This window comes from Tupaia chinensis, unplaced genomic scaffold (genome assembly GCF_000334495.1).
Source record: "Tupaia chinensis unplaced genomic scaffold, TupChi_1.0 Scaffold000290_1, whole genome shotgun sequence".
Classification (NCBI taxonomy): Eukaryota; Metazoa; Chordata; class Mammalia; order Scandentia; family Tupaiidae; genus Tupaia; species Tupaia belangeri.
The window spans coordinates 4,778,433-4,791,130 of NW_006159775.1; the positions used below are offsets into that span (position 1 = coordinate 4,778,433).

Genomic DNA, 12,698 nt, shown 5'->3' on the forward strand with positions numbered 1-12,698 from the left:
CCCGTGTGTGCCCAGGGTGTTTCAAGCTGACCAGGCCAGAGAGTCACACCATGGTTGTCATGTGGGATCCGACTGCTCCTGAGTGGCACCTTACAGCTATGAATGCCATGGAGCCAATCCTATTCTCCTTTTTATTTATTTATTTATTTTTAATTATAGGGATCGGCAAGTGGTGGGGTGGTTAAGTTGCTGGACTCCCACATGGCTAAACATGGTTTGAGTCCTGGACCTGGTGGCTTGCCTTTTTACACTCTCTCTCTCTCTCTGTCTCTCTCTGGTCAAATTGAAGAATAATAAATAAATAAATATATAAATAAATAAATAAATAAATAAATAAATAAATAAAAAAAATTGAATAATTGCACTCGCTGGAAAGACAAGGCAGGGTTGGAGGAGAGAAAGGAAAAAAAGCACTCTTCCCATGGGGATGATCATGTCATAATCCCTTCTCCCTCATTGTCCCGTTAGGATTTTGGGCATGTATGCACATACACCCTGCATATTTTTCAAGCTGCTGGGCAGGGACTTAAACTACACAATCAGCCATGAGGAATTCAGCTGCCTTAACGATCATGCCACCAGCTGGTTCATTTGTCCTCCTTTAAGACTAACTTTATCTATTGCTTAATTAAGCTCATCTAGTCTCATGGCTTTATACCAACTATATGCTATGATTCCCAACTTTATTTATCTATAGCTTATACCTTCCTTTGAACTCTAAACTTCCATATCCCATTGCCTACTTAACATCTCTACTTGATTGTCTCAAACTTTTTTTAAATTTATTTTTGTTTATTTATTTTTAATTTTTTTTAGAGAGGTTTTTGCTATAGGGCACGTGCGCTCGCCAGACAGACAGAGAGAGACAGAGAGACAGAAAGTGAAAATCACCCTCCGGGAGGATGGCCATGCTGCAATCCCTTCTCCATTCTCCTCTTGGGATCTTGGGCACGCGCCGGGCGTAGTTTAAAGCCGCCGGGTCCGGGACTCGAACCACGGTCGACTACATGCGAGTCCCGTGATATAGCCATTACGCTAACTGCTGGTCCCTTGATTGTCTCAAACTTTAAGTCACTGACTCCTTGCTTTCTCTGACACTCCACATTGAATTAATCTTGTCAGCTGTATCTTCGAATATATCAAAAACCATACCATTTTGGGACCAGCAGTTAGCGTAATGGCTATGTCGCTGGACTCCCACGTAGTTGACCGCAGTTCGAGTCCTGGACCCGGTGGCTTAAACTCACGCCAGGCGCGTATGCGTGGGTGCCCAAGATCTCGAGAGAAGAATGGAGGAGAAGGGATTGCAGCGTGGCCACCCCCCTGGGGGGTGATTTCCTGCTTTCTGTCTCTCTGTCTCTCTCTGTCTGTCTGGCGAGCGCACGCGCCCTATAGCAAAAACCTCTCAAAAAAAAAAAAAAACCATACCATTTTCAGTATATCCACTGTCTTCCTTCTGGTTGCGGTCTCTCTCACCTGGATTATTAAGGTGTCCATTTTTTTTAAAAAGAATGATTTTATTTAACTTTATTTACTTGCTTATTTTAATTTGACCAGAGAGGGACAGAGTGAATGAGAGAGAGAAAGAAGGAGAGAGAGAGAAAGTGAGCAAGCTTCTAGGTCCAGGACTCGAACTATGGTCAGTTATATGTGAGTCCAGTGCCCTTAAGCACCACGCCACCTGCCAGCCCCTCAAGGAGTCCTTTTAATCATTCTCCTAGGCCTTCCTTTCTCACAACTGTCAGTTCTGTCCTATTAAATTAGACCTTGCCATGACACTGTTCAAACACTTCATTCAGAGAAAAAGTCAAACTTCCCACCCCACACAATTGTCCTATCCCTCACGTCACTCCAGCCAAACTACCTTTCTCACCTATGTTCTCCTAGGCCAAGGCTGCATAAATGAGGTTCCATTTATGAACAGTTCTTGTTTAATTAAGTACAAAAATTGACAAAAGTATTTAGAAACCTATATAACAATCTGACAGAGTAGTTTGAAGTCTGTTGAATCTAACAATAATTTAAAGAGTAAGAACTGATATTTTCTATATATCTTTAGTATTTGTATTTTTTATTTTCCCTAACTTTAATTTAATTTAATTTTAGTTTTTTGCTATAGAGTGCCTATGAGAGGAAAAGTGAGAAATCATACCCTGGGGAAATGGCCACACTACAGTGTCTCTTCCATTTTCCTCTTGGGATTTTGGAACAGACACACATATACCCAGTATGATTTTTTTTTTTTAAGAGGTTTTTGCTATAGGGCGTGCGCGCTCACCAGAAAGACAGAGAGAGACAGAGAGATAGAAAACGAGAAATCACCCCCCAGGGGGATGGCCATACCACAATCCCTTCTCCTCCATTCTCCTCTCGGGATCTTGGGCACGTACGCATATGCAGCCGGCATGAGTTTAAGCCGCCATGTCCGGGACTTGAACCGTGGTCAACTACGTGGGAGTTCAACAACATAGCCGTTACGCTAACTGCTGGTCCCAACACCCAACATGATTTTCAGGCCTTAACTACCATGCCACCTACTGGTCCCTCTTTACCCATTTTTTACAAAGTCTTCAAGATCAGGCACGTTCAGGGTGGTATTGCCGTAGTTATTTTACCCCATAAGTAAGAGAGACAGAGAGACAGAGACACAGCATCCCCAAGAGGGTTTGATGCCATGATCAATCTACCCCTAACTTTAGCCATCCCTGAATCATGGGCTGTACATCTGTGCACCCTGTATACTCAGGGAGGTGTCTCCAAATCTGGAACCTACAGAAGTGAATCAGCTTTGCAGATCCTTGCATTTTAATGCTATACCACCATCTGTCCCCTCCTTTTTTAACCCTTAGCATCAATCACTATATAAAAAACTAGTACTTGTTTATTGTTCATCTTCTCCAGGAGAATGGAAGCTTCAGGGTTAGGATATGTGTCTATGTGCCAAGCACAGGGTAGAGGTTTGCTGGATCAATACATAAATGCAATCCATACTGTGGATCTAACCAGAGAACTCATGACAAACCAAAGCAATAATGATGAAGCTAAATGAACAATTATTTTTAATTTTAAGAAAATAGTGCATATTCCCGATAGCAACATGTGGATTTGTGCAACGTGGCCTGATGGCCAGACTTCTTAATTCTGACGAGTCCTCTAGAAAAGCCTGGTTATTATCTAATTTCTGTGTGGATTTTTGTTTTGTTTTGTTTGTTTTCTGCTAGAGAGTGTGAGGGTTTGCCAGATAGACAGTGAGGAAAAGAGAAAACATTCCCCCATGGGAAATAGCAATCTCTTCTTCTCCATCACTCCCACCTTTTGGGATTTCGGGCATGCACACACATGTGCCTGGCACATTTCTCAAACTGCTGGGACCAGGAGTCAAACTGTGGAGTCAGCCATGTCAGATCTGGTTGTCTTAACCACCAGGCTATGGTGCTGGCCCTATTTTTAACTTTTCTCTTTTTATATATTTTTTCCTTTATTCATGGCAGAGTACATGGCAGGCGTATGTGAGAGAAAAAGAGAGGAGCAAATTTGCAAGCTCAGGTCACACTGCATTCCCATTCCTCTAAACTTCCAATCCCACCAGATATTAAGCACTTGCATGTGTGCCCTGCATGTTTCTGGCTGACCAGACAACAGGAGATTTGAACCAGTCGCCAACATAACTGGCTCTAATTTGTGTTTAATAGCCAGATTTTGGTTGTTAATTTGTTTGTTTGCTTTATTGTTTTGATTTTTTTTTTCCCATAGGGTGCATGCATTCACAAGATAGAAACAGTGAGAGGCAAAGTGAGAAATCGCCCCCTGGGAGGATGGCCATCCTGCAATCGCTTCCCCTCCATTCTTCTTCTGGGATTTTGGACATACACACACACATGCCTAGCATGATTTTTAGGCTGCTAGGTCTGGGACTCAAACCATTAGCCATGTGGGAGTCAAGTATCTTAACCACCACACCACCTGCTGGCCCCAATAACCAGACTTTAATAATCCTTAAAAACTTTTTTAATAGATGTGATGGGTTAGTCTATGTGCTAAATAGGTTAGGCTCTGACATAATAGATCTTCAAAAGGTTCAAGAAAAATGTGTATTATGAAGAAACTATGCATGGGTTTTTCATTTTTTTCATCAAAATAAACCTGTGCTTAATTCCCCTTTTCTGTGAATTTTTGAAGTCCCTGTATATTTAGTTATTTAATCAAACACTTACCTAGCTGTTGCTTAGAAGGTGTTTAATAGATGTAGTTATTATCTATAGTTTGCTTTTTAAATAAGGAGATTATCTTGACAATGTAACCAATTCCTTGGGGTCAGAAGATGGCATGATGGTTACATTACTGAATTCCCATGTAGTCAACTGTGGTTCAAGTCCCAGACCCAGTGGCTTGAAACTCACACTGAACACGTGTGCATGCATGCCTAAAATCCCAAGAGGAGAATGGAGGAGAAGAGACTGCAGTGTGGCCATCTCCCCTAAGGGAGTGATTTCTTGCTTTCTGTCTCTCTGTCTCTCCAGCAAGCACACATGTCCTGTAGCAAAAATCTCTCCGAAAAAAAAAAAAAGTGATAATAATGTAACTAGTTCCTTAAAATTTCACTCTCTCTTTCTCCATATTGGCTGTTTCTCTGGAGAACCACACTAACTAATAAATAATATATGAGTAAATAAATATATAAGTAGATAATAAATACTTGTAATAACTAATAGGACAAGAAGCGTTAGCCTTAGGTTGAAAAGGAAGTCACTGGGCTTGTACATCTCCTGTAAAAATGGAAACACTGATGTATATTTCTGGATCAGTTTAAAATTCATCAGGAAGACGCTCAGACTCTACTTAGAAAACCACCAATTTGTGCAAGCTTTACTGCTCATACCTGACCACTAATGGAAGGTTTTAATCCATTTACCTGAAAGCATTTCAGAATTATCCTCCACAGATTTTCATTAAAAAAAAAAAAAGACACATTCCATCATGACCTAGAGCAGTTGTATCCATCTGCATGCAAAGGTGTGGCTCTTTCTACACCATACTCTAGTATGCTCCATTAGTACTTAGGCCCATTCTCAACCTCCAAACTCATTTTAGATAACTCTCTTGTCCTCCAGCTCTGAAAAAACTAAACCTACTCTCCCTGTGCCTTTGGGTATTTCCATTTGGCTATCTTCCTATTGGATCCCTGGACACTCAACAGGCCAATTCAGGAGTTTATTAACTTCCTTTTGAGCCAATCTCTCTGCCCCTTTCTATTGCCCGGTTTGAAACCTAGTTGCTGCCTTGGACTTTTTTTTTTTTTTTCCTCCAAAGGGCACATGTACTCACCAGAGAGAGAGACACTGAAAGAGGGAGAGAGAAAGTATTTCCTAATGGGGCACTGTACACCACAATTGCTTCTCCCATTTCTCCATCCTACCAAAATTTTGGGCATGCACACACACATGCCCTGTGTGTTTTTAAGCTGCCTGGGCCAGTATTCAAACTGTGGTTGGCCACATGGGATCCAGGTCTCTTAGCCACTAGGCCATGGAGCTGGCCCACGGACTAATGCTACAATCCTACTTTCTTTTTTTTTTTTTAAGAATTATTTATTAAATTTTAGTTATTATTATTATTTTTAACTTGAACAGAAAGAGGCAGTGAGATAGAGAGAAAGGGAAAGTGAGAAAGCAAGCTGCTAGGCCTGGTACTCCAATCGTGATCTGCCACGTGGGAGTCCTTAACCACCAAACCACCTGCCAGCCCCTCAGTTCTACTTTTCCAGGAACTTTTTGAAGTCCTCAATCTCCTTTATATCTACCATATCCAATCTGATAGCAAATTTGAGTATTCTTTTAACTGTGAATTAGATTCACAGTTAGCCCACTCATACAACCTCAACTTATCTACACCCATTCCCTAGCTCACTGACAATAGAAGAGAGGGCAGAGGTAAGAAACCTTTTCCCCAAATCTATTTTTACAGCAATATGAATAACGTCAATTTAAAATGATAAAATATTAAGATAAAATTTCTTGAAGTCCAACAAAAGAGAAAGTACAAAGCTAAATGTCAGGCTATCTGGGACATAGTGGCAATGTCATAGATCAACCTTGGATGGCCCAGTTTTCTTGCAAAAGAACTACAGAGGTAAAAAACAATTCTCATTCCTGAGGATTTTGCATGTGGAATGACTGAAGGAAACAGACACCATGTTTTGAGCCCTCCTTAGGTGCTATTTTTACATTTTAAACACTCACAAAAATCTCATTTGATAAATGAAGAAACTAAGTCTCAAAGAAATTAAAGTTTAGTGGTCACACAGCTGGCTAGTGAAGATCCAGCTCTCTGGAAAGCCCAGCGTCCATGGCACCACAGTCCGAGGGAGTCTTTAAGAAGTTCATGGAAAAATGTATATTGTGAAAATACTGATGTAGATTTCAAAATTTTTTGGACCCAAATGGACCCTTTTCTATTTTTTATTTTTTTAAATAATTTGGCCCGAGGATCTATGTACTTACCAGAGAGGGAAAGAAAGAGAGGAAGAGAGCACTCTTCAATGGGGCATGGTCATGCCACAATCACTTCTTCTCCATTTCTCCCTCCATCTTGTTGGGATTCTGGGATCGGCCTGTTTTTTTAAGCCACAGGGGCCAAAATTTGAATCACATGGCCAGCCACATGGAATCTGGGTCCCTTAACCACTAGACCACAGAGCTGGCCTACGTATTCATGCTTTAATTTCACTTTCCATGGACTTTTTGAAGCCCCCGCACATGAATTATAAAGTGCTATATACATATTCATTCAGGATATTACTGCCATTACTGGAAGTCTAACTTCAATATGGGATAATAAAATAAGGTTTCAGGCCAGCAAGTGGCATAGAGGTTCAAGTGCTGGATCTCAGATGGCCAGCTTTGCCATTGAGTCCTGGACCCAGTAGCTTGAGGATCGTGCTGGTGTATGTGTATGCATGCCCCAAATACAGAGAGAATAGTGGAGGAGAACAAACTGTGGCATGGCCACCCCCCTGGCGGATGATTTCTCATCTTCTCTCTCTCTTTTTCTGTCTCTCTCTCTGGCAAGCACATGTGCCCTGTAGCAAAAACAAAAAGAAACAAACAAACAAAAGTTTCATTTGCATTTTTTCATTTCCAAACCAAGGTTAGTGGGAAAAAAATTCATTTAGAATGTACAAGTGGTATTAAAAATGCTCACAATCTCTAGTGTAGAAGGGCCTCTGGTTAACATTTATAAAGTGGAAGGGACCCAAGTAAGTTGGCCAAAAGGAGGAATATGGAAATTCTGCCCACAGCCAGAACAATGGACATAGATTTGTCAAAACAAAGAACAGTAAAGTGAGGAAAGACAATTTGTTTAGCCTTGTTATGCTATTTTATGACTATTTTTCCAGTTGCTGGTTTCCTATTCACGTTAACAAAGAAAAAGATTAAACAAAAATTTAACAATTTGCAAATTTATGGTATCCTTTAACAGACACAAAACACTGTAAACAGCAAGTTAGACTAAAATCCAAACCAGGAAAATTACCTTCAGTCAGATAATTACAATAAGAAACTGCCCATTCTAGTTCTACAAAAGGAATCTTCAAAGCTCAATGTCCAGTGTTCATCCTTGGTGCAAATGTAAAGTTTTAATGCTAATAAATAATAAATTTAAATATTATAGTTATTTTTCATGTTTTATTGCCCTGAACTGATCAATCTATTTTACGCATAATGCCACAGCATTTTGGCTTCTACATAGGCCTTTGGATAGCATGTCAATGAGCTACATCTGGCGAGCTGGGAAACCACATCAGTAACCAGAACGGAGGTAAATTGAAGCCTCGAGTTTGAAGTACAAAGCAGAAACAACAGAACTTGAAAATACAAACACAAAATAATGTGTAGGCTACTCTATTTAAACATTGCGTGGGCTGCCCATTTTTCTCTCTGCTTCAGTCCTGGGCAGTGGTGGAAACTGCTCCTCAGGTTCTGGCCATGGGTGTGGAGGACCACCGAAGTACTTGTAAAAACATTTTGTGCACTTGCATTTATAAATGTATAATACAGTACTAAGCCAAAAGCCGCACAAGCTACTGTGAAGTCCTCTGCTTCCTCATGCAATAGTCGGCCATCCAGAGGAACACTAAGTGGCATCCACTCCTCATCCATGCCCCGGTGAACACACGCATAATACACAACCCCATCATACACTCACACGCATGTATCCGCGGGGAAAATAAACATCTCCTAAGTGAACACAGGACACAAATTTGCAGATCCAACCTCCAGTGCCAGTTACTTAAGCAAACATAAAGCAGTGCCAATTTTATAGAGAGACTTTGTTTTAAACTCTTCTTTAACTACTAGGGCTGTGTACTAACGGAGAGTTTTTCAGTTCAGTAGTACGCGAGTTTGAAGTTATTTTAATCTATGCTGGAGAGGCGTTGCGTAAAGCAGGTAGTCTGCAACCTCCTGTGACGCCGGCTGAATTTTAAACGACCACATTCACCGACTTGGTGCTAACGTTCAAGCTCCAGGCCCCACCCTAACAGGTCGTTTAACGACTACAGAGTCACTGAGACGCTTGTTGGACTTGAAGATCTTTCAGGGATCTGGGTGTCTGCGTTGGGAAAGGGACGCAGGGGTGAGGTGGAAGGCCAGTTTGCAAAGATCCTTGTTTGCTCAGACACGAGCCTCTGTGGGCGTTCTGGAACACGTGCGCAATGCTAGCAAAACAAAACCGACCCGGATTCCCGGGGGAGCGGGAAGCACAACACGCTCAACCGACTCAGGAGGGAGAACTGTGCTTTCTAGGAGCCCACCGCCCTGTAGCCTGGGACTCGTTTCCTTTCGGTGTCAGACGGGTGCAAAGGAGGAGCGTCCTAGCTGACAACACCCGGCCCTCGCCGGGACCCGCGCGGGGATCCCTAACCTTGGAGCTCCGCACCTGGGCTTAGGGAGGAGGCAGCTCTAAGGCGGTTGCAGGGCCCACTTGTTTCTGTTTTCTCCCAAAATCCTGTGTCACCTCCCGACGATACAGTTTCCTCCGGCCCGCACCCGACGGGTCCAGGTGTCTCCCCGCAGCAGTTTCCTAAAACACTGGCTGCTTCTACAAACCACCCGCCACCTCCATTCCTTTGCCTCCTACAACCCTCCCCAGGGGGTGGGCGAGCAAACCCAGCTTCCCTGGCACTTACACGTGGCCACAGCGGGTCCGAACGGGCTGGTGCAAAACCTCAAGGCACACGGAGCAGTCGAAGGATGTGACGGGCAGCTCTGGGTCTCCCCTGCGCTCCAAGGCCCGTGGGGTGACAGAGGAGGGCGCGGATTTGCCGCTGTCGCTGCTCAGCACGGAGCCCATGGCTGCGCCTCAAGCCCAGACAGCTGCCAAGAGCTCAGCGCCGGCTGCCGGGTTGTTTTGTTGTCCTGCGGTGGAGGAAGGAAGTCCCGGCCCAGCTGTGAACACCGCCTCCCTGCACTCCCAGCGAGCGCAGCCTCCAGCAGCCTACAACAGTCTCCGCTGCTGCGCCCAACCTCGGCCGAGGCGGGCGGAGCGCGCGGCCGCAGGTCTGAAATTATCTTGTGCAAGCTGCCTTGCTTGGGGCGCCAAGGCGGAGGCGGCCGGCTCAGCGTACGCGCCGCAACGCCTGGAGGTCCAGGGAGGATGGAAACCTGAAACCTCAACTGCAGAGAAGACCAGGACCCGCAGTGAACCTTCCAGGCTATCACACAGAGCCTTCTTCCCCACCGTCCCAAGTTAAATGCAGGCCTGATCATGCTTTGTGGGAATCAGAGAACACCCAATTGTAAGGTGACGGTGTCATCAGTCCTCACTGTTGTTATGTTGTAATCAGAATAAGCTGAAGATGACTCGATGGCCGACAGATCATCGACACACCTTAATGGAGCGAAAGCATGGGGTAGAGGAAAGAACTGGAGATTTGGATTCGAATCCTCACTCTAGGCAAGAGTTCCAGTGCTCAGTTCTGTGACCCCCATTTCCTCTGCTCAAGATTTCCTCTATTGTTTGTACTCTCTGCACCCTGCTCATCCTCCTGTAAACATGACCAAATATGTCGTTCACTAACACATTTAATGAAGACTTAGTGCTCACTGCATGCCAGATTCCGGTCCAGTGATGGAGACATAGTTCTCAACAAGCAAACCAAAGCCCAGTTCTCACAGAATATACTTGTTTAAAAACAAACAAAAAAAGCACTTTTATTTTGGGATTATTATGGATCCACATGCAGTTGTAGGAAATAGTATACCATAATACAAAGTACATAAAAGAATACACGTGATACATAATATACCTCACTCAATTTCCTCCAGATTTTACTTTTAATTAGAAAATATAAGTAGTTAACAAATAAATAAATGAGCAAGATCGTGTCAGGTGATAAGAGACAGGAAGAAGATAAAAGAGGGCTATGGTGGCCCAGTCGCTCTGCGATATGCCGAAGCAGCCGGATTCCAAGTGCTGGCTGTTGGCCTGAGCCCAGGATCCTGTCAGGATGGAGACCTGCAGGAAAAAAGATTGTGCATGACCAGGCCTACTGGGGGGGCAGGGGGGGCTCTCTTTTTCTCTCATGCTTGCACACCTGCCCTCTGGCACTATAAATAAACAAACAAATAAATAAATAAACTGGTTGAGGAGGGAAAGAAGGTCAAAGAAGACTTTTTGGATGAAATGACATCTTAGCAGAGTCATGAATAATCAAAAGGGGTTAGCTATTCAAAGATTTAAGGAAAAAGCTTAGTAAGCACTGGCAACACAGAATGAGGCAGAAACAGAAAACCATGAGACGATGAATGGAGCTGGGGACAGGAGCTAGGAGAATGGGAGAAAGATGATAGAAAGACAATCACTCCTGTCTTTTATTCCTTTTCTTTCTCTGTTTCTTTTTTTAGAGTGTTTTTGGTTTTTGTTATAGGCCATGTGCACCCACCAGAGAGAAAGAAAGTGAGAAATCACCCTCCAGGAGAGATGGCCATGCCGCAATCCCTTCTCCTCCCATTTCCTCTTGGAATTTTGAGCACACACGCACATGGATCTGGAGTGAGTTTTATGCCACCAGGTCAAGGACTCGAACTGCAGTCGACGACTGAACTGTGGAGTTCGGCAACATAACCATGACACCATCTGCTGGCCCCTCACATCCATCTTTAAAAGAAAGGCAAAAATTGCTCCCTCAATTTCATTTGTTCCTCTGCTCTCCTACTCTATATTTTTTTCAGGAGCAAATCTCTAGATCTAACTCTCTGCCTTTTATGTTGTCATCTCTTAATAATCTGATAACTTCTTATTTGATCCAGGCTGAGTTCTGAATGGGCCACTCTCCTCTGTCCATTCAACATTCCACTGCTCCACATCCATTGCTCTTCTGTGTGGCCTTCAAGTGGCTAGTTTCCATAGATTTTTTTTTCCCATTTTTTTTAAATTTCAAGATTTCAAGATTTCAGTTTTAGCTTTAATAAATCAAAATAAAAAAATGTTAAGAGGGACCAGCAGTTGGAGCAATGGCTATGTCGCTGGACTCCCATGTAGTGGACTGCGGTTTGAGTCCCAGACCTGGTGGCTTGGACTCAAGCTGGGCACATGTGGGTGTGTGCCCAAGATCCCAGGAGGAGAATGGAGGAAAAAGGATTGCAGTGTGGCCATACCCCCTGGAGGGTGATTTCTTGCTTTCTGTCTCTCTGTCTCTCTCTTTCTGGCAAGAGCATGCGCCCTATAACAAAAACCTCTAAAAAAAAAATGTTAAGAGTACTTTGTTTAAGACTTAAAGCCAGGAAACAGGTTAGGATTCTGTTCAAATAGTAGGTACAAGAACCTATGAACCTAAGAACTTTGGCAGCTCAAGAGAAGACAAAAATTCTTAAATCTGAAAAACAAAGCATAGAAGAAAATCAGTAATTCTTTAGTCAGAAGTCATAAAATTCTATTTCACTAGTTCAGTCTCATGTAATTAATTTATCTTCTGTTGTGGTCTGATCTTTCCGTTTAAGTTCTGGAAGATAACATTCAACTCTGGATTTGTCCCTCTTATTAAGTTGACCATTTTCTTAGTTGTTTTTGAACTCTTATTTATGTGTGTCTGTATTTAGTTTTCCTGATACAACATCCTCTTCAGAATTTCTTCGACAGCTGGTCTGGTGTTGGTAAATTCTTTCAGGGTTTGTTTATCTGAGAATGTTCTTGTCTTTTCTTCTCATATGAAGGACAATGTTGCCAGGTATAGTGTTCTTGGTTGAAATTGTTGTGTTTTTGTTTGTTTGTTTGTTTGTTTGTTTGTTTTGGGGGGGGTTGTTATAGGGTGCGTGTGCTCTCCAGAAAGACAGAGAGAGACAGAGATACAGAAAACAAGAAATCACCCCCCAGGGAGGATGACCACGCCACAATCCCTTCTCTTCCATTCCCCTCTCGGGATCTTGTGTATCCACACACATACGCCCCATGTGAGTTTAAACCACTGGGTCCAGCACTTGAACCACAGTCAACTACATGAGAGTCCAATGACATAGCCGTTATGCCAAGTGCTGTCCCAATTGAAATTGTTTTTCACTTAACACTTTGAATATATTTTCCCATCCTTTCCTTGCTCACATTGTTTCTGATGAGATGTCTACTGTTAGCCTGATGGGATATATTTTGTAGGTAATTTGACATTTTTCTCTTTCCAATCTTAGTATCTTGTCTTTGTCTAT

The 12,698-nt window shown here is 42.9% G+C and overlaps 1 protein-coding gene across 1 annotated transcript in view; it reads right to left on the reverse strand.

Moving 5' to 3' along the window:
- RNF125 (ring finger protein 125) overlaps nt 1-9,508 on the reverse strand; it is a 50,942-nt gene extending 41,434 nt beyond the window's left edge. The window contains exon 1 of the mRNA XM_006150567.3: nt 9,188-9,508. Within this exon, the coding sequence (XP_006150629.1) occupies nt 9,188-9,351 (164 nt within the window). The 5' untranslated portion in view covers nt 9,352-9,508. The remainder of the gene's footprint in view (nt 1-9,187) is intronic.
- Between the last annotated feature and the right edge of the window lie 3,190 nt (nt 9,509-12,698).